At 43.3% G+C, this 27,804-nt stretch overlaps 1 protein-coding gene across 1 annotated transcript; it reads left to right on the forward strand.

Moving 5' to 3' along the window:
• The first annotated feature begins 16,486 nt into the window (after positions 1-16,486).
• Plac9 (placenta associated 9) lies at positions 16,487-27,804 on the forward strand. The gene is made up of 4 exons (XM_005325827.5): positions 16,487-16,737; positions 25,727-25,824; positions 27,019-27,142; positions 27,669-27,804. The coding sequence occupies exons 1-4, from the start codon at positions 16,674-16,676 to the stop codon at positions 27,677-27,679; spliced, it is 297 nt and encodes a 98-aa protein (XP_005325884.1). The 5' UTR covers positions 16,487-16,673; the 3' UTR covers positions 27,680-27,804.

The raw sequence follows: 27,804 nt of genomic DNA on the forward strand, positions 1-27,804 counted from the left end.
ATAAAAATAAATATATTGTCTCCATCTACAAGGAAAAAAAAAATGCTTCACTGGGCAGTTTATCCTGAGGAGAGAGTAGATGGTAGCAAAGAGAAACTTGTAAAAATCAGATCTCCCTCATCAGGGGACTAACTACACTTGTAAGAAGAGCAGAGATGAGGGCCTGGCTGTGGCCGTCTTCCACTGCGTACTATGGGATGACCTAGTTTGATGCCCCAAGGGAAGGAGAGCTCTCAACCCAATTCATTGGACAGTGAGGAAGAGAAGTCTACACCGAGGAACAGATATCCTCCAAAACAGATGTGTTGGAACAGAAGGATCCAGAATCTAAAAGTGTTCTTTAGGTAGGCAATAAGAGAAAATTATGTAAAAGAACAAAAAATTGTTTAAAAAAACGTGAAAATATCTGGCATATAAAACAGTTGAAATAATATAATAAATGGAAACAAAACAAATGAAATATGATGGATATAGTTGAAAATAAATTGTGAATATAAGATTGTAGAATTCCCACAGTAGGACTAAAAGATATCAAGTACAAAAAAGAAATAGTTGAACTGGGCGCAGTGGTGCACACATGTGATCCCAGAAGCTCAGGAGGCTGAGGAAGGAGGATCATGAGTTCAAAGCCAGCCTCAGGGATTTAGTGAGGCCCTAAGCAACTTAACAAAACCCTGTCTCAAAATAAAATAAAATGGGCTAGGTATGTGGCTAGTGGTTAAGCGCCCCTGGGTTCATTCCCTGGTTTTTTTTAAAGAAAAAAGAAAAGAAAAATAAACACTTCATAACATGAAGAACAAGCATAAATACTAATAGCAGATAGAAAGAAAGAAAAAAATAAGAGTAGAGGAAATATTTGAATAAATATTTCTAAAAACTGACCTTATTTGAAAGGGCTTATAAAGAGCCAGACAAGACCCACATTGAAAACATGTTTGGAAGAAGACCTCAAATAATAAGAGGGAAAAAATCCAAGCAATGATGTGAGAGATAGGACCAGCAAGAGGGTGGGGAGGGGAGAGTTCATATTATCTCATATGAAGTTCAGGTTCAAATTTTCTTCGTGGTGCAGATGTCTTTACAGCCTCTGGGTATTTGAGGATGAGGGTTAAGGGGATCCAGAACCCAACCCAGGATCACACATAGCAGTTAGTTGTTGGGTTCCACTACCATTTTTGTTTTTAGTTTTGCCTGTAATGATTGTGTGTGTGTGTGTGTGTGTGTGTGTGTGTGTATGTGTTTTGTACACACGCGTGCGTTTTACTGGTGATTAAACCCAGGGAGGCTTTACAACTGAGTCACATCCCCCAACACCCTCCTTTTTTAAATTTTTGATGTAAGATCCTGATAAATTGCTGAGGCTGACCTCAAATTAAGGATCCTTCTTCCTCAGACTCCTGGGTTGCTGGGATTACAGACTTTCTATGACTGGTGTTTTTAAAGAGTTTGTTCAAGTTATGTTGCAAAACGTCCCTCAATATTCTCTGAGCAGTCTGACTTTCTTTTATTAGTAAAATGTATTTAGTAACCTAGATCTGTTGTGTCCCTGAAGCTCAAGGTATCATTGCTTAGCTAAACTGTTCAGGGGACAGAGCTAAGAAAAATGTTTTACTCTTTTCTGTTTTTCTTTTTTTTTTTTTTTTTTAAATCATGGACTGATACTGATGCCTTCTGACTCCAGTTTGATACCCCAGGGCTCTTCTTCCTCCTCTACTTCCTGCTCCCACTGTGAGAATCCCAGCTCCAATGGCCTCCCTCCCTCAGTCCTCTGGCACATAGACCCCCACTGCAGAATCACACCTTCTCAACCAGTGTCACCACCAACAAGGAATCACCTTTGCAAGTCTTTTTATCCTTGTAGCAGAGAAGTTACCTTTTATCTCCTTGTGAATATGCTGTTGGTGCTCAGGTTTATTTGCTAATTGGCATTCAGTTTGAGAGGTTTTTTCCCCCATGCTTTTTAATTTTATCTTATATCCTTAACATATAAGACATTGACAAGGTCCAAAAAAGAAAAACTGTGTAAAAAAGTAAAATGGAGAAGTCTTCTTCTTCTCCTTCTATTTTTTTATAAAAATTTTTTAAAAACCTTATTTTTATTTACCCTCACATAAAAAACATAATTGCCATCAGGTTTATCCCTGTGTAATTTTCAAATGAAAGCAAATACACATGAACATTCTGAATTTGCCTTTATCTTGTGTGTGAGTTCCTGGAATAGATGCCCACCATGAAGTAGATTCCCCAGAAAAAAATGAGCAGTGGCGCTTTCACAAAACATCCAACATGGCGTTTCAGTTGCTCATCCTCAGAGAGTAAGTAATCCCACCAAGAGCCCCATGTTCAAGAACTTTCTACTTTCTAGAGCCCTCTACAGTCTCCATGAATCAAGACCTCAGAACACCAAAGCTGAATTTATTTACCTTCCCTTTCCTGCTATTGAGAAATGAAATTACCCAATCAAGAAGAGGTCTGATCTAAGTGAAAGTCCTAAAGAAGGAAGACTAGATTTGCATGAATCTTAAAGGTACTTTATTCACAAGGAAAAAATAATAATATTACACCCCTCAGAGTTGATAAGGAACAAATCCCTTTGTAATCTTTTGTTGTTATTGTTTGCCTTTATGAGCACAAGAGGCAGAGGGAGGGACAGCCCTGAGTCATTCAGTGACAGCTCTGTTCAATCACCCAACACTTATTAGCTATCTCTCCTTTGGTAAATTACATTCTCTCTTTGAGTCTCAGTGTCTATTCCCTCTTGTTTTTTTTTATTTCCATTATCCCCATTACCCAGCTGTCCCCAATCCTGGACAATAATTCCAATGTGTTTGCTTTTCCTGTGTTCTTGCAAAAATGTATACCGTTGTTTTCTGACTGTATTTTTAATATAAATGAATAGTGTTGTAATATATTTGTAACCGCAAGACCCATTCATGTTGCAATAGGTCAATTGCAACTAAACTTTGGCATCTGGAAAGGACTCTGTGGATTCTGAGTTTGGTAACTGACTTATCTGATTTTCATTTAATTCTTGACAATTTGCCAACAAGAGCTCAGTCACTTACATTTCATGTTGCTCTCTTAAAGGGGAAAATCTGTCTTTAAGACAGTATGAGAACCAACTGAAATCTATATAATTTTTGAACAAGACAAACAGAAAAAAAAATCCTTGTCCAACCAATTATTGTAGCTCATCTTGGACGTCTCCAAAAAGTATCTTTATTTTGGTTAACTTAGCTAGAGTTGCATTCAACCACACTGGATACGAGATGAAATCATGTTTCCCATCCACTTCTAATCAGAATGCTGGCAATAACTGCAAAACACTCCCCTCAACACACACACACACACACACACACACACACACACACACACACACCTCGTTTTACACTGGGAGAAACTAAGGAAAATAAACACCAACATCCCACAGCCAATTGGGTGGCAGACCTGGGTCCCTCATGTCTTGCTGTTCTGCCAAAGTGCCTGTTAGCAGTGTTGGATGAAGCATCCAAAGTAACATTCAGCAGCATGCCTCACCTCCCAAATATTTTGTAAATTTCTTCCAAGAATGATGCTTTAAGAGAGAATAGTCTCTGTCAATGTTAGCTGCCTTAACCCACTGAGGCCCATTTACATTACTTGTGGTTGACTTTGGTACTGTATCCATGGCAATGCTCAAATATTGCAAACACCCTGCAGACCTAGAGTTCTTCTTGCTCTCCATTAAAGATGCAGCAATAATACTTGGCACATGTACACAGGATGGGGGTATTTATAACATTTTTAAAGTTTTGCCATCTGCACAATCAGAGTTTATAGGTTTATGTCCTGGGTATTAGAGTATTTCCCAGGAAACTGAAAATAAATATGTTATGAAATTCCAAAGCTCAATGTGTCACTAATGTTATCCTGGATCCTATCATGCCTGCAGCAAAAATTTGACCAGAGGAGGGATTTTTTTTTTTTTTTTTGAAGAGGAAGGTTTCTTTACATCATCCCATGGTGTCCTTTGCATCTGCACGAATCCCACAGAACAGTTTTAATATTAATAATAATAGGAGAAACATCAACTGTATGCTCACTGTGGGCCAGGCATTGAGCTAAGAGCCTAGCTTGCATTCTTTCATCTAATCCTCATTTTGACCCTTAGGAGACAGATTCTGCTAGCCATTATTCCCAGTGGGCCTGAGGGATTAGTAGCTTGTTTGCAATCAGAACAGTGAGTGATAGAACCAGGAATCAAACCTAAATCCCTGTAGCTTCAAAGCCTATGATGGTAACCTGTTCAGAGACAACCAGTTGTAAATTACTAAGGTAGCCAGTAATTTAGTTCCACCTGGTATCAATGTATTCACTGTGAAATATGGATGTATATTGATTTTACCATCTAATTTGTTATACAGAAATTACCCCATTTCTTCTTCAAGCAAGGGGTCCAATTGAAATGATGTTAAATAGCATCCAGGAGGAGAAGACTTAACATGAGTCTGAGCAAGAACTGACCAGAGGAGAATCCTCTGAGGCCACACAGAAGCTGCACAACAGATCTGGGCATTGTAAAAGACCCCAGTGCTACTTCTGATTTTGCACCATAAGTTATTAATTCAAGAGGAGGAATAGGAGAGGCCCACTGGGGAGCACAAGACTATGTGGCAGGGTTCACATGGGGCATCCATCCAAGTTCTGGGCAGTGGCACTGAGGGCTTTGGGTAGGTGTGGCCAGGCTCCTTCCCTGAGCAGGTGCACAAGCTGTTCTACCATGGTTGCTGTGGGAGTGGTGGCTCCTCTGAACTGGCCACCAGATTCCACTTCCAGTGTGAAGACACACCCAGACTAGATGGAGCAGATCAGTAAATGGACATTAACCTCCAGAGGTTGTGAACCAGAGATGGAGCTTCTTCATGCAAGACCAAGGTGGAAGTTAAGAGGCTTTTGGGATTGGAGGGGGTGGGACAATCAAAGGAATGTGCCCAAGAACTTGGCAAAGTTCAATCATCTTGTGACATTGCAGGATTGAGGGCAGGGTTGCCTTGCAGAACCTAGCCTTCATTAGTGAACTTGGCCTTCACCACTTATAAGTCTTAAAACAGAGGATTTAATCCTGGAGTCCACAAAGGGTCAGCAAACATTTATATTGGTTTGTTTGTTGAAATGCTTTACACTCTTCAAACATATTGAGGATATAAAGGAGTTTTTATATATTATCAATAGTTATGTTTACTATATTAGAAATAGAAACAGAAATTTTTTTGAATGATTTTTCTCACAATTCACTTCAAAATAACAACAATGAGTGAACTGCAATGAATACACTCCACAGAAATTAGTTTCAACCTCAGGAGCCCTTGAAATTAGTCCTAGGGCTGGGCGTGGTGGGGCCCACCTATAATCCCTGTGGCTCTGGAGGCTGAGGCTGGTGGATCACAAATTCAAAGCCAGCTTCAGCAACCTAGAAGAGGCCCTGTCACTAAATGAAATTAAAAAAAAAAAAACTGCAGGGAATATAGTAAGCACCCTTGGGTTCAATTCTAGTACCAAAAAAATAAATTGTAAAAAAAACAAAAAAGAAATTAGTCCTAAGGAAAGAATCATTTTGTTATAGAATATGAAAAAGCATAATGAAGAATTTAAAATAAGTTGTGGGACCAGAAATGTGGCTCAGTAGGAGAGCACTTACCCAGCATGAGCAATCACCAGCAGGAAAAAAATTAATTACATAAAACAATTTATTTGCTTTGTTTATAATACCAGAGTCTGAAATGTGTTAAATATGATGACAAATGTTAAAAATCTTATGAAAGGTTGTTTTATCACACTATGAATTTTATCAAGCAAAATTAACATGGTATATAATAATATTTATAACACATAACATGCAATACTTATAAAATGCATCATAGGCAAAACCACTCCAGGTGGTACATGCCTATAATCCTTGCTACTGGAGAGGCTGAGGCAAGAAGTTCACAAGTTGGAGGCCAGCCTCAGCAATTTAGTGAGGCCTTGTCTCAAAATAAAAAAATTTTTAAAAGAATGGGGTTTAGCCCAGTGGTAAACTGCCCCTGAGCTCAATACTCAGTACCAAATAAATGAATAAAATGTATCATCCACTTTTTTACATTACAAAATACTTTAGAAATCTTATAATACTTTGTGTAATTTTGATGGCTTCATTTCCTTGATTTGCTGGTTGCCATCTTCAGCTATGATACAAAGGGCTTTTCTGTTTTCTGTGTAACTTATCTCTGTTGAAAGATTCTGGGTTTGTTTCACCAGAATAATTTTCTAACTTTTACATTGATTTTATTATGCCCTTGATTTTTTAATAAAATAAAATTTCTCACTGAGGAGAGAGCTAAACTTTACAGTTCCTGTCACTTTCTAGGTTTATTCTTAAATGTCCCCTTCAAAGAGGAAAACAATGTTATTTCTCAAGCACCCATGGCTCTAAATTAAGGGTTCACATTGAACAGTTTTGGATTTTCACCTTCCTCAAATTAGTCCTAAAGGTGGAATAAAAGGCTTGGCGTGGTGGTGCATGCTTGTAATTCCAGCAGCTCCAGAAACTAAGGCAGGAGGATAGCAATTTCAAAGCCAATCTCAGCAATTTACAGAGGCTGTAAGCAATTTAGTGAGATCTTGTCTCTAAGTAAACTATATAAAAGGGCTGAGGATGTAGATTAGTTGGTTTAGTGTCCCTGGGCTCAATCCCCAGTACCAACAAACAAACAAAGGGTGTGGAATAAAACTAATGATAGCTGGGCTTAACATGAAAGCCCGTTGAAAATCACAAAAACTTTAGCAATGCAAAATAACCCTCATCTCTACACTGGTACATTCTGCTGTAGCAGACGGGTTCAGCTAACTTCCCTTTTTGTCTCTTGAAGAAGCTTATTTGAGTGTTATCTGTGCTTCTTTAACTTTCTTTTGCTTTATATAAGTCTGTGATTTTTGACTTCTCCTTTGAGTCAGTTATAATCTGCCTAGTTTCCTCATTGATTTGGTGAAAATCCCTAGCACGTGTTCATTTTATATGTGTTTGAAGGTCATGATTTGACCTTTAAAAATATATGGTTTCAAACAATGCATAGAGAAAATGTTAATTACAAACAAGGCAAACCTTAGGCTTTAGAGTTTAATTCTCTCCCTTAACCTTGGTGGGAAATCCCTAGAAGGCATTAATTAGGTGGAGAATTCTAGAAGAAAAGATGGCTAGCTGGATTAACCCCCAACAGCTCTGCAGGCCTACTCTTTCTCTGCAGGGGGTAACCCTTGGGCAGGTCCTTTCCCTTCCTTACACTGTGCTCCTAGGTAGGTGGGGTGACAATAATCCCTTCACCTGGATTAGAGATGGTGACAGTCATGAAAGGATTATCATCATGCTTATGCAACGTGGACTGGAAGAAGAAGCAGGGTGGGCTTGTTCAGAATTGTTCTGTTGTTTTCAATGAGGCTTTTGTATCCTGAGTTGAAATGAAGATAACATGAGATTTAGACCAGGAGATGAAGATTTTGCAAAAACTTTATATTAAAGTAACCAAGACATTTTCAGAATTGAGCACACTTGCTAGAATTTAATCCCACAGTTTGGGAGGCTGAGGCAAGAGAATTTGGGTTCTAAACCAGTCTCATCAACTGCGATGCGCTAAGCAACTCAGTGAGACCCTGTCTCTTAAAAAATACAAAATAGGACTGGGGATGTGGCTCAGTGGCCAGGTTCCCCTTGAGTTCAATCTTGGATACAAAAAAATAAAAGAAATGAACACACTTGTATAACCAGCATCCAGGTCAAAGGACAGAACAATATCAGGGACTCCTTGTTTTTCTCACAATCACTACCCTCCCCCAGCCCACAAAAGAACTTGACACTGAGTTCTCCAAGCTTGGATTATGTTGCCTATTTTTTAATTTCATAAAAAGTGAATCACAGCATTTTTGTGAAAGTTCCTCTCACTGATTATATTTTCAGCCACAAGTTTGCATAAAGTGGTAGAATATTCATTAGTACATCTGATGTCAATTGGAATTTGGGTAATTCCATTTAGGACTATTATGATAGTGCATTTATGAACATTCCTATTGGAATATTTTCACAATCATGCAATTTCTACCGAGGAATAGAATTGCTAAGTCACATTTATTTCTCCATCTGTCTAAAACATGAATTTACCTTGAGAATCTTTGATCTAATCAAACACAACAAGGTTCCTTTTACCCTTTCCTTTCTTTATTTGTAGTTCATTTCATCAATAGTGAGAAAACTAGCTCCTACTAAATATAGCAGGCTTATTATTTGCTCAATCATAGAAACCTATAAAATAATTTCAGAATTGCTAACCTGTATTCCCTAGCTGTGTCTGCTGAGAGGGCCTGGGATCGATGGCACTCCAGTAGCAATGAGCACAAACAGAACCCCAAGAAACAGAAGCAGAGGCCAGATGCAGTGGTGCACACCTGTAATCCCAGCAGCTCAGGAGGCAGAGGCAGGAGGATCACAAGTTTGAGGCCAACCTGGGCAACACAGTGAGACCTTGCTCAAAATAAAATCTAAAAATCTGAGGGGTATAGCTCAATGGGAGAGGACTTGCCTGGCATGTGCAAAGCCATGGGTTCCATCCCAAGCACTACAAAACTAAATGAGTAAATACAGAAGGAATTGTTGAATGTGTTACTGGCGAGGAATGCTGGGTTCATTGTCTCTGTTCAGAAAGAATTGAAGAACAGAACACAGAGATAGCAAGCAAGAAGTAGGCTTATTGGAAAAGCAACAGAGTTACAGAGATAGGCTTCTCTGAAGAGAAGGGGCCCCAGTGCTGGGAACTCAATGGGGGAGTTTTGACTTGTTCTTTTTGTGATCTCTGGAATTTCCTCCTTTCCTTATCTCCTCTCCTGTCCACATGCTCTTCACTATTATTGATTGGTGTCCCCCTCTGACCACGTGTCTGTTTTAATTTTTCTATTGGATCCCCCACTTAGGAGCATGAATGCATAGGTGGTTGTCTGACTGGGTCCCTCGCTTGTATCCTTTATGAGCACTTCCATCAAGCAGGAAGTTGACCTCATCAGAAGACCCTCTCCCTGCTCCTTTGTTCTGGCCCCACTCCCGACCTCCTCACTCGCCATCTTGCCCAGACTGCCTAAGCCCTTCTACATCTAGAAAAACCACCCTTTGGAAACACAGTGTTCATGAACAATGAGCCGGGAGTCAGCAATGAATGAAAGGGTTAGTAGGTAAAAACACGGTGATCAGATATTTACATAGAATTAAAGTATCTCCCAGGAGGTGTTTATTACAAAAAAAATTTTTGTACAGTAGAGAGATCATGCAGCCATCACCTTTATCACTCCCTCTTCCTTTCCCCCATTAATGGGCGTTGAGCCCAGGGGAGCTGGCCATACCACTGAGCTACATCCCAGCCCTTGATGGGATGGACTGAGAAACACTCTACACCACTTCACAGGAGCTTAACACAAAGTCCGAATGGATGAATCGTGGCATTTGAGCTGTTGTTACTGTTACAATAATTATTGACACTAAATCTAACCCGCACTCTGCATTTCACTTCTCCCTGTACCAAGCAGACCCTCCTCTCCTCTTATATCTTTTCCCACCTGGCAAGAGGATGGGAATGCACACTAAAAAGATGATAGCTTAAAAACAAAATATAAACAACCAAAAAGCTTCCTAAATCTCAACTTTCCAAGCTCTCTTCCTCCTTTCCCCACCATGCCCCAGATGTCCTGGTTCTCTTCTCTAACTATAGCTTGCTGTGGTCTTGGGCTAGCAGCCTCCTAGGCAAAGCCCACGCTGCCTTGTGGGGCATCGCTCAGGGCTCTCTTGGCTGGGTCTCGCTGGTGGATCTGGAAATCCTTCCTGGTGCCAAAAGCCAAAGACAAGGATGCCTTGTGTGGTTCAGGCACTCCCAACCAGGAGGCTTTCCATTTGGGCTGACTCACACCCCATGACTCTGCTCAGAGAGAGGGCCATTCCCCAGCTTCCTGTTTCCCTTGGACCCTTGCTTTGGGCATGAGTGAGAAGAGCAAGCCCCAGAGCAGGCTGCAAACCTGAGTACATACAGCGGGCACTGGTACAACCTGTCACCGTTGGGGCAAATCCCTACACCTCTAAATAGTCTCTGTGTACCTTGGGCCACCTCGATCCTCCCAGACACACCTTGCATTCAGAGTGGATTTCAATGCAACCTGCAGGGTAAGGGAGCATTGAAGAAAAGAGAGACTGGAGGCTCCTGCACCAAGGGTGGCTCATTAGCTCAGGCCAAGAGTGTTCTTTCCTGGCAGCAGGATGCTCATGGCGGAGACCCCCAAATATCCCAGTAGCTTTGTTCTCACCTTATTCATCCTCCACATTCCCTCATTATCTATGATTTTTCTGGGACCTGAGAGTTAAGAGGCTCCCTAATGCTGAAGAGTGTGGATTTCGCAGACAGACCTAAGTGCCTTCCATCCTGAAAACTGCTATTCTCTGACCTTAGAGTAAATATATTTTATAAATTTTACTTGAAAAATGGGGACGAAGATACCTACCTGATGCAAAGATTAAATGAGATAAGGCATGTACAGTCCAAGACACCACCGAGATTAGAGAAGGCATCCAGCAAATGACAGAATAATAATAAATGATGGTACTTCCTGCTTCCTGGCCACCAGTGTGCTTTGTGGCCTGGCATCTGGTTTTCTATTAGTATGAGGAAATAAACACACAATTGTCATAAATTCAGGCAGTTTATGGAATCACTCAAGTAGTTCTGGTCCTACCAGATTTTCTAGGTAAGCAATCAAATCTTGTACTAATAGCAATATTTTATCTCCTTCACAATACCTCCTCTTTTGATTTGTGCTTTATTGCATTGAACTGCCCTTGGATTACTAACTGCTTCGTTGGATACAGCATCTCTACTTCATTCCTGGTGTAAGAAAGAACACACAGCCATGCAAGGAGGCATGTGTCTGCAATCCCATGGCTGGCGAGGCTGAGGCAAGAGGACTAAGAGTTCAAAGCCAGCCTCAGCAATTTAGAGAGGTCCTAAACAACTTAGCAAGACCCTGTATCTGAATATTAAAAAAGGCTAGGGATATGGCTCAGTGGTTAAGTGCCCTGGGTTCAATCTTCCAAACTAAAAAAAAAAAAAAAAAAGGAACACAGCTCTCCTTTATCCTCTATGCATGTGAGAACTGTTTGATTAAGATAGAAGTAATTATCATGTTTGAGATACGTCCCTTTATTTATACCTCAGTGTTTATCATTATTGTAAGTCAGCAATGACTGTTTAATTTTAATAGTTAAGTATTTATTGAAGTGATACTGCTATTTTGATTTTTGTTTCTTTAACCATGGGACAGACATGATGGCCAAAAATTATTCCAGAATACCATTTGGGAACAAATAGTTAGCCAACAATTTAATTTATCAGCTAAATGACTTGGCTAGCTTGAGAGGCTGAGACAAGAGGATCACAAGTTCAAGGTCAGCCTGGAAACCTAGCAAGACTCTAAGCAACTTAGTAAGACCTTCAAAATAAAAAATAAAAAAGTCCAAGGATGTGGGGATGTGGCTTTGTGGAAAATTATCCCTGTGTTAAATCCCTAATACATCAAGAAAGAAGGAAAGAGGAAAGGAGGGGTAAGACAAGATAATACAAATGGAAGAAATGATTTACAGTAGAAGGGGTAAAGAGAAAAGGGGAGGGGAGGGGAGGGGGGGGGATAGTAGAGAATAGGACTGACAGCAGAATACATCAGACACTAGAAAAGCAATATGTCAATCAATGGAAGGGTAACTGATGTGATACAGCAATCTGTATACGGGGTAAAGTTGGGAGTTCATAACCCACTTGAATCAAACTGTGAAAGATGATGTATTAAGAACTGTGTAATGTTTTGAACGACCAACAATAAAAAAAATATATATATAAAAAAAAAAGAAAGAAGGAAAGAAAGAAAGAAAGAAAATTAGCAGCTAAAGGATAGACTATACAATAGAGCAGGAGGATATTTAGATGTCCATTTGGGGAAAATTTTTTAAGTTAGAAATATTTTTCTTTCTTCACAACCACAGAAATATTTTAAATGGAATAGAGATTACACCTTTCAAAACATTTAAAACTACTTGGAGAAAATAAGGGAAAACATTTTTATAATTTTGAAGTGTGGAATCATAAGCAAATTGTAAACTCTAGAAGTCATAAAGGAAAATCTTGATGGGGCTGAGGTTGTGGCTCAGCGGTAGAGTGCTTGCCTAGCACATGCAAGTCCCTGGTTCAATTCTCAGAACCACATAAAAATAAATAAATGAATAAATAAAAGGTATTGTGTCCAACTAAAAATAAATAAATAAATATTAAAACAAAAAGCTTGAGAAATTTGGTTACCTAATATCTAAACTTCCTGAGCAAAGATACCACAAAGATAGTTTAAAGGAGGTCTGGGGAAAACATTGCCATCACAGATAAAAGACATTTACGTTAATAATCAGGATATATAAAGAGAAGAGGGGAAATAGTGGGGGAAAGTATTTAAGTAGGCAAACACAACCCAATCTCACTTCTAAATAACAGCAACTAAATAAAACCAACAAGAAGATATCATTTTGCAGCATAGGATGGTTTTATTTTAAAAATAAAAAAAAAAAATCAGGTGTTGGGGAACAGCCCTGGACACGTGGGTCCGTGATCTCAGGTCCAGGCACTCCAGAAGTAGTTTATATAAATGACACCTCCTCCAGCACTATTCCAACGAAGACAGTGATGTCAGAGTTGGGAACACAGTGCCCTCCCCCCACCCCTACCCCCATGGTTTAGTGAGAGTTGGGGGCAGTGTTTGCCTTATGGACAAAAAATAAAAGCTCTCTCATTCTGTGATTGCCCTGCCAGGAATCTAGCCTTTCCAGAATACATGAAAGTGGGGACTGGGAATGTGGTTCAGTGGTTGAGCACTTGCCTAGCACATGGAGGCCCAGGGTTCAATCCCCAGCACAGGGTGGGGGGGGGGGGAAAGAAAGAAAGAAAGAAAAAGAAGGAAGGAAGGAAGAGGGGGAGAAAGGGAGGGAGAAATAAAGAAAAGAAACATGGTATTTACAGCTGCCCTCCCTCTCTAACGCCTCTAGTGCGCTGAACTCCAGTAGAAGGGAGCAAGACAGTCTTAAAACGAGTCCTCCAACAAAGCCCACTACCTCCCAAACCACAAGTGGTAAAACCCCCAAGAAGCACTTGGCTACAAAAATCGCTTGTAACGAGTGCCCTCTAGTGTAGAGACGAAGAAAACTCAGAGTTACAGGCCCAGTGTTGTGGTGCTCTGACATCTAGTTTGTCCACTAAATTTCAGATTTATTAACTCTTCTTCCAGCGTCTGGTGTGACAAACTGCTCCGATTTAAAAACAGATTTGTGCTTCCAGAGAGCAGCTATTCCGCTTGGTGGGAGGCAAATGAAGACTCTCTGGTTGGCTTTTTAGAAGACACAAATAAGATCTGTGCTATCCATGCCAAACGTGCAGCAGTTATGCCAAATGACCTCCAAATAGCACTCTGACACATTGAGAACTTATGTAAGAACCTACTATGGGGTGGGATGTATGAGTAGCTGTGTGAAAGCCTCCCATGCATGAGGCCCTGGGTTTGACTCACAGCATCTCAAAACAACAAACCAAACCACTATTTTTAGGTCTGATGTTAAACATCCCCTCTGTCCCCAAGGTGTCAAAATGTGCCTCAGTGGATAATTATAAGTAGAAAACTAAGGGAGAGGAATCAGGTATTGGCAGCTTTTCCGTTTTTATGTGTGTGTGAATTTTTTATATAAATGTTAAGTATGCAAAGCAGTAATGCAGATCAAAATGTTTTAGAGAACAATTTCTGGCAATTCAACTGTATAATGATTATAAAGAAATGCTTTTTTTTTTACCATGACCATGCCAACATTTAGATTTTTTAAAAACTAAGTTAACTTCTTATTGACAGCCACTAAATTTTGATCAATCAGTGGATTTCACTCACTATGCCTTTCTGAGTTGTCCTACATGCTAGTGTTTTTAATATTATCTATCTTCTGTGCTGTTCCTATAAATTTGCTATTAAAATACAGGAGGCCAGGCATGGTGGCACATGCTGGTAATCCCAGTTATTTCTGAGGTTGGGGCAAGGGGATTGGAAGTTCAGGGATTCTGAAAGTTAGACCCTGTCTCAAAATAAAAACTTAAAAAGGTCTGGGGATATAGTTTAATGGTGGAATGTCTCTGGGTTTAATCCCCAGTACCTAAATGAACTGTTAAAAAGATATACGCACAAGTATGTTCATGAAGCATGTTTTATATTAGGGAAAAAAAAAGAAACACCGCATGTGTACATCAACAGGGTATTGTCTGCATAAATAATGGTATATTCATCCATGGGATCTTTTGTAGCTCCTATGTAGAATGAAGTAGATTTATTTGTACACATTTTTATAAATTTTTTCCAAATTTTTTTTCCCAAGATTGATGCTAGGACTGATGTAAACATGAATGTAAAAGCAAAATATTTGTTATTTGATAACATGTTTATATTTTTTCTCCATATATAATAGAAAGGAAATATGTAGAAAAAATAGGGGAGTCCACGACACTACGGAAACTGAACTGGAATTATTGGGCAGAGGAAATTAGTGACAGGGAGGAGTGTGAAGTTTTGCATTGTATACTTCATTACTTTATGCTCTACCATATCAAGAAATCAAAGTGTGTGTATGTGTGTGTGTGTGTCTAATCTTAATTTCAAAATATTAGGCAACCAACACCTGGCTCTGAGCTAAAAGAATCTTTGTGGATTTAAGTATTCTTTGATAATTTCCCACCCAGCTAAGCTACTGTGGAATATCCAACCAAGTGTGAGAAATTCTTGGCATTCTTAAAATAAACCCACCCTTCTAGGCCAGCTCATCTGGGCATCATAATCCCCATGTAGGCTTTTAAAAAATCAGATCCTAGTCTCAATGACAGATCTGAGGACTCAGAATGTCTGTGCCTGAAGCTGTTGTCTTACTGTTCAGGAGGAAATGGGATGTGAGGATTAATTGTTAGGTAATTATGTGGGACAATTGCACCACCACTACAAGGAACAGAGAAGGCGGAGAGACAGACCTGGCCTGCAGAGGCTCCTCCAAATAAACTGGATGGGGACTCCTGATGGATAAAGTCATTCTCCCAGGCTTGGCAATGAAAGTGTTCCAAGTGCAGCAAGCAGGGTCCTCCGGTACTCAGGGCTCTCAGAAATGTCAGGGCTGTACCTTTAATTTGTTTTTTCACTAAAACTATTATTTTTTTGCGCTTGTCTCAGTTTCTGTGTTCTAAACTGGAGGAAGGTAGGGGATGATTAGATGATCACCGAAAAACTCACCCAGCTCTTGAAATGAAGAAACCCACCCAGTTTGCTTAGCACAGACAACAGGATGTGGTGTGTTATTATCCAAGAACCAGGCTGTGCAGAGGCAGACAAACAAAATTCTAGTCCTGACCCCTCTTTGTGCCAGTTGTGTGACTTATCTGCAAGTTATCTGCAAGGTTCTTGACCTCTTTGAACCTCGATTTCTTGATCTGCATAATGGATAATGACGTGATCTATGTGAGATTGCAGTAAGGATCGGAGATGGCGAACAGTAGAAGTCAACCAACCAAAGCTCAGCAGCTGTTTATTAGTTCCACAACAATTACTAGAGCATGAGCTCCTTAAAGGTTAGACACAATGTGTGAATATGTGATTTCCCTTTCCTCTTTCCCTACAGTCTACCTAACACTAGTAGAGAGCCACTACCAGGGATTGAACCCAGGTTCTTGCACATGCTGGGCAAGCATACCAGCACTGAGCTGTGCCTTCAGCCTCCAAAAATTCTTGTTTACAGATCTGTAATTCTGTCTGCTACAGGTTGTAGTGGCTCCCATCCCTCCCGGAGTGCAAGAGTTCAGTTCAATTATTTTTGCACCTGCAAGCCGCTTTTCCTAATTTAAGTCCATTCTTAGGACTGCTTGTAACATCTACTTGTTCCCTCATTAACAAGGAGCTAAATAAAATCTTTGGCACATGCTCATTTTCAATCTGCATGACAGCCATGAATTTATTGTCTTTTGAAAGGTGTCTTTTAATATTGCTGCTACTTCTTTACCAAAGCAGTGAGTTTCTGTGGAGGGCAGATACCTTGCCTGAATCTCCCTCTCAGGGTCAGATGGAGTCAGACAGCATTAGCGTTAATATCTTGTCCTTGGGTAGATAGAAAAGCTCCCTAGGAGTCCGGCTTCAGGTCCTGTGCCAACAACTTGCGGTGACACAGAGGAAAGCACTTCTCTCAGAGAGTCAGTCTGCCTGTTTGTGAAATGGGCTCTTAACAAACCTCTAGACTCCGGAGGCAGCCTCCTAGGGCTACATGTCCTCCCCTAATCCCCTCCTCCTGAACACTCTTCCTGGGGTGGCGTCCCGGCTGGAACTCGAGCGATTTGGCCTTTGGGGTCTCTGAGATCCGCGGGGTGCCGCGGGGCCTCTGGAGGGGAAGTGTGTTTTGGAGCCAGAAAGCCGGAGCCGCCCAGGAATTTTGGCTCAGACTTGGAGCATTTCCTCCTGGGCCGGCCGGCGCTATCCTGGGGAGGGCGGCCGCCGGCAGACACAGCGCTGAGATTTGCCAGGCCAGCACCATGGGGCTCCTGCTCTGCGCACAGGCTGGGCTCGCCCTGCTCTGCGCCGCGGGCGCCTTGGCGGGTGAGTGGGACCCGGGGCGCGGACAGGGAACCCAGGGAGACCGCGGATGGCAAGATAGGAATGATAGACAGAGGCAAAGAAAGAGGCGGATAGAGGGAAAGAGGGATAAAGATGGAGAGAGAGGAGACAGAGAGAGGAGATAGAGATTGAGAGATAGAGATAGATGCTGAAAGGGAGAGACAGCGGTGAGAAAATAGAAAGAGGTAGAGAAGGGCGGAGAAATGAAGATAAGAACAAGTGCTAAAGGAGAGGGGGAGCCTAAAAAGAGAAGGAAAGGCTGAGACAGAAAGAGGCTTTGGAGATAAATGGATATGAAGGAGGATAGAAAGAAAAAGGAGTCTGAAAAACAAACAAACAAAAGAACAAGAAGAAAAGAAAAAGAGGAACTGAATGGGCAAGAAGAAAGGCAAAGAGAAAGTTTTAGAGACCAAAGGGGACAAGAGCTAAGAAAGCCCATGCCAGCGGCCCAGTAGGAGAGAGAAGAAGGATGGGGATGGAGGTCAACGCTTCTTGGTGGGGAAGCCCTGGAAGCCAGCTCCACCCCCAAGGCCTGCGGGGGCGGCCAGATCTGGCTTCAGGGGGCACTGCTTTGGCAGCTGAGCTCCACAGCATGAATGACCAGGCAAGGCCCAGATTCAAATGCCAGGTGGCCCGAGGGGGTTCTGCAGGCAAGTGGAGGCCAGCCTCCAGGGTTCCAGTTTCCTTGAGGGTCCAAGCTACCGTGGATGGAGAGTGGAAGTGGAGGGGGAGGGGGCTTACAGGAGGGAGAGGCCATCTGGATTTCTACCTTGCACTGTCCCCTTTACCCACTGACTCCTGCAGTCTTATGCTGCCCCTTCCCAGGCGAAACAGTGAAGAGACAGGGTGACTCGTGGCAAGGCATATATTGTCCTACAACCCAGGACTGTACAAAGAGACACGTCCCTCCACACCAAGACTCTGCTTATTGTACAGCACTTTACAGTTCACAGCCAGATTCCCATTTACTCAGGGAACAGTTGCTGCTCATCCCAGTTGTCCCTATGAGGAGAAAGCTCATTTCTCATGGATGCAAGAAAGAGCCCTGTCCAGGCATCCAGCACTGCAGCCCCCTCAGGCAGGCTGTTGAACCCACCCATGCAGAAGTGCCCTGTTGACATAGAAGTATAGGAGTGGCTTTCGGGGACCAGTGTACTGACTGAGTACTCAGGGAAAGGACTCAGGCAGTCCTGATCCTTGGGAACTTCCACCTTGGGTAAGTCACTTTACACATCTGAGGCTGTTTCCTCCTCTGTAAATTGAAGAGAAGCAAGTCATCCCCCAAGCTGGCTTCAGGGATAGGATGAGAGGAGGTGCCCACCAGGAAGCACACATCCAATCTAGCTCTCACACAACCAGATCACTCCCAGCCTCAGTTTCCTCACCTGGTAAAGATAATCAACTGCTTCTGTTAAGCTGGTTGAAGAAGGGTGGAAATTCTGCCCAGCATCGAGCTCTATCCATACTGCATGACCTCCCCATCACCTCCCTGGGCAAGGGGCCCTCCTCCCACTCAGCCCAGGCTCCCACAGCTAAAGGCACAAAGCCTTTCTGTGCTTCTCTGAGGGAGGAGCCAGCTCCGCCCCAAAGTGATTTTTTGTGGCTCATTTAACCACAATTGATATATACATTTTAAATTCGTTTTTAAGCATTATTTTTCCTTCTGATTATGCACACTCATTGCTACAGAGGAAAAGAAGAAAGTATAAATAATTTAATGTACTTTTTCACATTTTAATTTATAACCTTTCAGATTTCAGACAATATCCCACTGTTTTCCTTAGCATTTTAAAAAATATAATTTTTTTATTTTTATTTGATGCATAGAAATTATATATATTTCTGGGGTACAGAGTTTTCCTTAATTTTTTGATGATGTGAACATTAGGCCACAAACTATACAAAATAATAGTACATAAACATAGAATATTGTGTAACATATCTAGAAACCTGCCTTAAGTACTAATTCATGGCCAATCTTGTTTTATCTATGAGTCTACATCCTCTCTCCTGCCTGGATTATTTAAAAGTAATTCCAGGCATCCTGTATTTTCATCTATAAATATAAAGATCTATAAATATTTCCTTGTGTATATCTAAAAGATAAAAAATTTGTTTTTCGTTTTTTGGGTCCTGGGCATTAAACCCAGGAGTGATTAACTACTAGCCACATCCCAGCCCTTCTTTATATTTTATTTAGAGACATGGTCTCACTAAGTTACTGAGGCTGGCTTTGAACTCACAATCCTCCTGCCTCAGTCTCCTGCTTCAGCCTCCCAAGCTGCTGGGATTATAGGTGTGTACCACCACACCTATCGAAGAAAAATAATTCTTAAGTAAACATAACTGCAATTATCATACTCCCCAGAATGAACAATCCCTTTCTAGCGAATATTCGCTCTGTTCAAATGTCCTTAATTGGGTATATGTGTTTATATATCATTCATTCATTCCAGGTAAGGTGATATACATTTCATTTGGTTGATATGCTTGCTAAATCTCTTCAAATATGTAGGGTCTCTGTCTCTCCCTATTTTTTTTCTTAAAATTTCTTTATTGAAAAACTAAGTTTGTCCTGTGAAGTTTTTCATATTTATTTGGTGCTATTTGTATCACATTGATATCATTTATTTGTTCCTCTACCTCTCCTATTTTTTATAAAAGATTCCTAAATCTAGAATCTTTATCTAATTCCAGGTAGAATTTTTCTTTGCAATAATACTTTATAGGTAGTCTTTATGATTTTAATTTGAATTTATTCGATTACTGGTGAGGTTGGACTTTTTCTTCAAAGGTGTATTGGTCATTGGTACAGATTTTTATAAACTACTTTACACTTTCTCAATTGTGGCAGTGAGGTTTTTCATAGTAACCTATTAAAGCTTTTTTATATATTGAGTGAAGTGAACTGCTTTGTGTTACCTGTAGAGAACTTCTCTTAAGGTAAAGCTTCAGCTGAGCTCCTTTTTGCTGTCAGAGGAATCCCAAATCAATTCTAGTCTTCTTCATTAATATTACCATTCTCACTCACCCGTTGGGGCTTGAACTGTCACTGTCTACCACCTTCCCTGTGTCTATGGATATCTGTCTGCCATTGAGATTCTGCTTTTGCTTTGGATCAAAACGGAAGATGCTAGAGGTTTTTGGTGAGGATCCTATGATATCTGTCTATCCCCTCATTTTACAAAGGAGGCAGCAGAAGCCCAGAGATGGGAGACCCTTAACCTACACAAAGTCACACTACTGCTAGGGGACAGTATAGACAGTATCAGGCAGTGAGACTCAAATTCTCTTGCCGCCACCTAACAGCTATGCAGTCTTCAGCATGTCACTCAACCTTTTTTATCCTTGGTTGTTTGGTCTGTAAAAAATTAAAATAATTAAAAAGACCTCAAGATATATGTAAATGAGATGATGCAATAAGCACATAACAAAAAGGCTTGGCACATAACAAGCCATCCCAAATCAATAGTCACTTGGAATGTAGAGTGTTGTTATGCCCATTTAAAAAGCAAAGAAAGCTAAGGTCCAGCAAGTGGGACTGGCTTGGAGCAGAGCATCCCAGCGCCCCTTGGACCCTTGCACCCTCTGACCCCTGCATGGGTTTAGCCTTAGAACAGATGCCTCTCCATCTTGAGTCCTGGTCAGAGTGATCTGGAAAGAATGCTTGCCTCCACACAGAGAGCTGTGTCCTGGTTGACTTCCTGACCTCCCTGTTCCATGCCTTCCTCTCCCTGAGTCACAGATTCCTCACCTAGAAAGGCCTTAGAGGGCTGGGTGACAGGCAGAGAGCACACCGTGAGAAGGCAGTGTCTTCAACAGCCAGCCCTGTGTTCTTTCCCACAGCACACAGAAAGAGGTTTGTCCTGGATGGGTTTTGAGCCTTCTCAGAATCCTGGGGTTTGGGGATGTGTTTAACATGGTAAATCGGTGGTTTAAAAAACACAGTGTATCGAGATAGAAGTAATCTAGCTTCCTATCCAACTTGGAGAGCAGAGTTGCCAGCCAGCCAGCAGCCAGTCCAGCTCTGAATCAAAACACAAAAGAAATAAACATGGGTGTAATGGAAAGGGGCTCTTGTTACAGCAGCTTACTTTGTTACTTTGCTTTCTAAAAGTAAAGTACTAACTTAACCCAAAGAATGCATCAAAATGACACTGGTACACTCACAGTGATCCACAGGGCTCCCATCCAGATCCAGAAAATGTCCAGAGGACAAGGAAACTAGGACACATCCCTTCTTAAACAAAACAAACCAAACAAAACAAAAATCTGCACTCTCAGGATCTTCACTCTCTCTTTCAGGGCTGGAGGGTCCCTCTCCTGCTTCAGCCAGAGCAGCTCCACAGACTGGAAGTCCTCACACACTCACTTCAAAGTAGCGTTCTTCTGCTTTATGTATTTATTTTTCTGCTTCTTAAAAAAAAAAAAAGCCACTGATTATTTTGAATGAATCACAAATATTTACACAAGTATTAGATGTGGAAAAAGTTATCATTCTATTATGTTGGAGTGTGATCAAGTATAATTAACCCCCCAGTGACCAATGCTGATGGTAAAAATAGGATGTGACATTGATGATCTGGAAGGCGACTGTTAGACTCACTACTGAGAAAATGGTCATCACCCAGCACAAGAAATCACTTTAGCTGTGGGTGCTTCCTTACTCTCTGAATGCCAGATCCCAAAGGTCTCCCTTCCTCTGTAAGTGGGAAGGGGTCATACTTTCTATCCCAGAGGACAGGTCCTGTGGTCAGGTCTCTAACTGGGCCAACCCAGCGCTTCCCCTGGGCTTCTGGACTCCCTCTGGCAGTGCAGGATGCTTCTCCACCCATGGCCACTGGCCAGGGTGCACATCAGGCCTTGAGCAGAAGCTGAGCCAGAGAAAACAACCCAACATCCAAGGAGGTCCATTTCCCAACTGGTGGGGTCAGGAGAGCGGAAGGAAGGCAGGGACACTGGCGAGCCACAGTTTGGGCTCTGAAAGCTATGCCATGATAATCCTTCAGCCTTTCCCTCCCCTGACAGCCCGATGTGGGGGGTAAGGCAGAGAAAGAGAGAAATGGAAGGCACACAATTTTTGCCTTGTTGGAGTTTCTGCTCCAAGAAGTAACTTTTCCTTTGGAGATCACTTTTAAGGCCTCTTAGCAAGCCCCGAAAGGCAGAGAAGCATCTTGGATGAGCTACATCTGGAGGCCTCGGGTTAACCCCAGCCCAATTTACACAAGAGGCTGCGGAGGCTCAGGAGGACAAAAGAAGTTTCTCGTAGTCCGGGATAACTAGTGGCTGAGCCAGGCTGAGGATGGGTCTGCAAGGTGTTCTTGGCCAAAATGCATTCAGACCAAAGCAACGAGCAGCCCCCAGTGTGGGGCTGTCTGGGCAGGGAGGTTGTCAAGGCCCGCTCCAAGTTTTCTCTTTCACAGGGAGTCCCCCAGAGACCCGGATGAGCTCATGGACAGTTATGCAGTGGTGCACAGATCCCGGCTCTGTCCAGATGTGAGGGATTAGTGCTGAGCTGTGTGGAGAATGACCTCAGCCCAGTCTCTTCCCCAGGGAGATGCTGGAGCCAAGTCAGACCTCATCGCAGGCACGTAGGGAACAGGGAGCTTGAGGCCAGTGGAGGGGAGCAGTTGCATGTTGTTTGAGCATCCACAGCTGGCTCATCCGCTGTCTGCTGCCAGGGTTGCATTGCTTCCTCTCTGCATGAGCTCTGAGAAGGGTGGGAGGAGAGGAGGCAGGTAATACCCAGGGAAATGACTTCATCAAAGGTCCTCAGGTATGTGTGCTCACAGACTCACACCAGAACAGTCCCCTCTTCCTGAGACAGCCTACACTGTGGGCAAAAGCTTCTCACTCTGCAAAGTCTTTCCTCTCCAGGCTGAGCACCCTAGTTTAAGCTAAGGCAAATGAGACCAGGGTCACCTCCTGACCTTCCCCTACCTCTTAAAGGCTTTCTTACAATGCCAGCCCTTCCGGTGGGGTCTCCCACACAATCCTCCCTCTGCATTCGATCCATGACAGTTTCTACTTTTTGCTAACAACTCCATCAGACAACTGGCTTATTTTATGAAAAATGTCAAACCATATACTCAAATGTAGAGGGAATAGTGGAATGCACCCCCATGTGACCGTCACCCATCTCTATCAATGGTCAACCCTTGGCTGATTTGGTTTGCTCTAAAGGCCTGTTCATGCCTCTCCTTCATCCCCATGCCAAGCCTGGGGTATTTTGAAGTAAATCCAATATATCATAGCATTTCAGCTGTACATATTTTAGTCTGGGTTTCTAAAAGACTCGTTTTTATAAAAGTAGCCAACATGCCAGGATACCAGCCTCCTCCCTCCCCAAATTCAACAATACCACCATTGTCTTTTGAGGAGGGCTTTCTCAGTCCAATAGAAGAAAATAACAAAAAGGAGAATTTGAAAAGCGAATCATTCTCTGCAAGAGGTGCTGTATTAGTCAATTTGCCGTCACTATAATGAAACACCTCAGGTGATTGACTCACAAAGAGAAAAGCTTTGTTTTGGCTCAGAGTTTTGGAGGTTCCAGTCTATGCTTGCTTGGCCCCATTGCTCTGGGCCTAGGGGGAAGGCAACGCATCATGCTGGAGGCCTATGACAAAGCAGACCACTCATCTCATCAGTCAGAAAGAAGAGGAGTAAGAGACAGAGATCCCACAAAGTCCTTTGAGGGTACACCCCCAATGACCTCAGGCGCTCCCAGGAGGCCCCACTGCCTGAAGGGCCACAGTGCTTCCCAATAGCAGCATCCTGGGGACTAACCATTTACACATGGGCCTTTGGGGACACTTGGGACCCAAACTACAGCAATGGGTGCTGCTGGAGCTGCCCATTGGTGCTGACTCCCACACAGCCTCCCTCTCCGCCTCTCCTCCAAACTGCTCTTTATTCAAGTTCCCTGTTCAATGCTGCACGAATGAGCTGATTCTCAATGTTTAAAACAGCATTTTCTGATTTCCTCCTATTCTCGCCATGGCTACCATTGTAATGGCTGCTTTTAACAACCCAGACACAGAATTCCTAAAAAGTCAACAAGTCAGTTGGCCATGATGTTCAGCAGACAGTCCCATCTTATTTCGCAGTTAGAGGTCTTCAGGTGGGTATCCCCCGACCAATTTTTTGGCCATTTAAACAGTTCACCTGGACCTATTCCTGCTGCGATCCTTTTGTCCTTCTCTGATGGTGGTCTGTCTCCCTTCTGGATCCCATGGCCTCCCATTTGCAGGAAATACACTCCTTTAGTTCTGTTTCCCTCCTGTCTCTCTGGCTACAAGCATGGCTGTGTTTCTCCAGTGCTTAAGCAAACAGAAACGACAACAGGAAACACTTTTCGAGGCTTGGTGATCTGATCTGCCTTCCCTCTTGCCCAAGCCTCATGAAAAGGGTTCCCGGGACCTGGCCCATCTCATCCCTCTGCCTCGCCTGCACCACTCTGGCAGAAGTGTGGGGTGGCACTGGGCAGGACCTTCTGTTGCTGTCCTTCTGTGCTCTTCAGGTTAGCCCTCCCTGCTGCCTTACACCATGCTGTCCTTGTCACCTTCTGTAGAATCTGTTAAAGCTCTTCACTTCTCCTGACCTCTGGGACAGCACCCTGAGTGGCAGCATTCTTCCAGGTGCCCCGCAGGCAGCTCAGAGTCACCACCTCCAAACCCTGAGCGCAGAACCAGGGCTCTGAAACTTCGGGTGTGAGGGTTGGTGGTGCCAGGAGAACAAGGTTGGGGAGGAAACTGGTGAATCGAAGTTGAGAAGGTTGAATCTCAGGTCTTCTCTTCCCAGCAGTGGCTCTTCAGCCTTCTTTGCATCAATTTCCCTATTTGTAAGTTGGGCGTCTTAGCAGGCTGTTGGAAGGGGAAGTTAACATGTTGAATTAACACATTGCTTGGCACACTGCTTGGTAACACTCGTCAAATGCCAGCTATGATTAACTGGTGCCCAATGTCAATGCTACTATTAAAACACCTCCTTCCTCTCTCCTTCCTTCCCTCCCTCCCTCCCTCCCTTCCTTGTTACTGGGGATTGAACTCAGGGGTGCTTCACTGCTGAGCCACATCATCCCCAAAACTTTATATTTATGTATTTATTTTTGACACAGGGTCTCACTAAGTTGCAGAGGGTCTTACTAAATTGCCTAGGCTGGCCTCAAACCGGCAATCCTCCTGCCTCAGTCTCCCAAGTTGCTGGGATTACAGGCATGCACCACCACATCCAGCTTTCCCCGTGCATTTTCTTTCCCTCTATTCTTTTTGCTACTGTGTTCATCACTCCTTACTCTGATTACCTCCTGCCTCCAAAGAACTACCCTTCCAATCTGTTATCTGTATTTAAAATACTCGACTGTTAAAATAAAGCTCCGAACATTGTAATTGGTTTTCTTTTTAATATTTTTTTTGTCAAAGGACCTTTTTTTCCTTTTTTTTTAATGTCGTGCTGAGAATCTAACCCAGTGCCTCACACATGCTAGGCAAGCTTTCTACCACTGAGCCACAACCCCAGCCCTGTAATTGTTTGTTTATTTATTTACTTACTTACTTACATACATATTTATTTATTTTTAAAGCCTTAGGATAAAGATCTACCCTTTGGCTTTGTTTCCAAGATCCCTCTGCCCCATCTCCTCTCCCACCCTCTGTTCTCTGGTCACTCCAAATCCCTGGAGGTTGTGTCCTGTGGAGCCTGTTATTTCATGCCTCTCTCTGGCTAAAATCTGTTCTTTCCTGACTTTTCCCAGGCCGGGCACTGCATCCTCATGAAGCCCACTTGGGTCTGTAGGTGAAGGCAGCTGCAGAGACAAGTGGTGATAGGGTGGTGGCAACCTGCACACTAGCTCACACCTGAGCATTTCTCTGCTCATCCTTGGGGGCTTTCAAGACCCACCTCACTCCAAGTCTGGAGTCTCTGTGCTGCAGGGAAACCGAGGGTTCCACTGACAAGACTTGTTTTTCCACAGCCGCTGAGCCCCTCAGCCCCTCCCAAGGAGACCCTGCTTGGAGCACAGGCTGTGACAGATACATGGCTGTCCAAGACCGTTTAGACGTGATGGAAGAGGTAATAAAGGTGTTGAGGTGGGGGACATGAAGCATAAAGACCACTTCCCTGCCAGGCTGGTGGCACAGACACAACCTTATCTTGGAATGGCAGGAAATCAGTTCAATCCTGTCCCTTAATCACCTCGTTGACTGTCCCCCTGCCCTAACTGGGGCAGCTGGTTCAGGTGACCAGCTGAATGCAGAATAAAGGAAAGTAGAAATCTGGTCCCTGTGTTTTGTGATGCCGCCATGGCTCATGACCTGGGATTCATAAGCTTATGTGGGGGAAATTTTACATCTTTATTGTCGCAGACCTTTAATTGAGATTTTGTGTTCCTATTCACAGTAGAACTATATGGTAACTTTGTCCTCAACAGAAATCACAAATAACTTCATGCCATTATAGTCATTGGGAATATCTCAACATGTGCCAGGTGCAGAGACACACATCTGTAATCCTAGCGACTTGTGAGGGTAAGGCAGGAAGATTACCAAGTTTGAGATCAGCCTTTAGCAAGACTCTGTTGCAAAATAAAAAGTAAAAACAGCTGGGGATATAATTCATCTCAGTTGTAAAGTACCCCTGGGTTCAATCCCTAGTATAGAAAAAAAAGGAATATCACAAGTCATTTACACTCCTTATTGTGTTAGGATAGCATTAATTGTTATGCTAGATTTTAGATCATTTTGTGGGTTAAATAAGTACATATATTTTATATCAAAATTTTTAACATTTGAATAATATTTAATAAAGTTTATTTCCTTGTTAACACTACAGCATTTTCTTTTTTACATTTAAAGCATTTTTCTGAAAAGTTCTGTAGGTTTCATCAGACTGCCAACAGGGCCAATGACAAAAAAGTTAAGAATCCTGAATAAAGAAAAATTTAAAATCCCGAACCTGTTATTTGGCAGCTGTGCCACCAGGGGGCGCTACAATAAAAGGAATTTGAACTCTGGCTGCCAAGTTCTAAAGCAGAAAGCGGGTGCTTCTGCCAAGCTTGGGACGGAGGCAGCTGAGTGAAGACCGGGAGGGGCCTTAGAGGGCAAGCCGCCTGGGACATTGTCATGTGGGGAAACAGGGAGGTGGAAGCACAGCCCGAATGAGCATCCGGTTCTCTCCCCGCTGGACCCAGTGGTCCTTGAAGCGTGGCAGACTAAGTAGAAGTTGCCCCACTCTTGCCCCTAACTTCGCCCCCCTCTCCCTCTCTAGACGGCGGAGAAGGTGGTGGAGCACCTGGAGGCAGAAGTGAAAGGCCTCCTGGGCCTGCTGGAGGAGCTGGCCTGGAACCTGCCGCCGGGGCCCTTCAGCCCCGCCCCAGACCTCCTCGGAGACGGTGAGCAGCGGGGGAGGCTGGGGAGGCTGGGGACGCTGGGGAGGCTGGGGAGGCTGGGGAGGCAGCCCCTGGGCCTCGGTGCGCGGTGTCTGGGAAAGCACCGAGAGAGGTGGCTGCTCCACCGCAGGAGTGCAGCCTGGACCAGCAGGGAGACCCTCCGCCGCTCCGAAGGGACAGCTCGCGCCACCGCGGGCACCGCTGCAGCCGAGCGTTGATTCGAGGTGTACTCACTACCCCGACCTGGAGAGCGTCTCCCTCCGACGCAGGCCTTGGGCACGCCTCAGAGATCCCCCGTCCTCTTTCATCTCCTTCCCAGCATCCACTCTTGTTCCATCCCAAATCCCCGCCAGGGAAGACCTGCACGTCACTGATGGGGCCATGGTGGGATTGTCGCCTGCTTCCTTCTTGAGCCTGTGTGTCCAGGGGACTGAGGAGGAAATGGGGGAGTAAACTGCTGACATTGTGAGGATGAGGGGACCATTCAGTACCCCCTGCAGCTCACTCTGGGGTCACGCCTTTCTTTCAGATCACTTCTGAGCCGCAAAGGTGGAGGAGGAGCTGAGCAGCTGGAGGTGGGACCTCGTGGAGGGCAACTCAGACCAGAGCCCGTCTTCTCGCCCTCCTTTCCCTACCTTTGTGTGAAATAAAAGCAACTCCTTTGA

Source organism: Ictidomys tridecemlineatus, chromosome 1 (assembly GCF_052094955.1).
Source record: "Ictidomys tridecemlineatus isolate mIctTri1 chromosome 1, mIctTri1.hap1, whole genome shotgun sequence".
In the NCBI taxonomy this organism is placed as follows: domain Eukaryota; kingdom Metazoa; phylum Chordata; class Mammalia; order Rodentia; family Sciuridae; genus Ictidomys; species Ictidomys tridecemlineatus.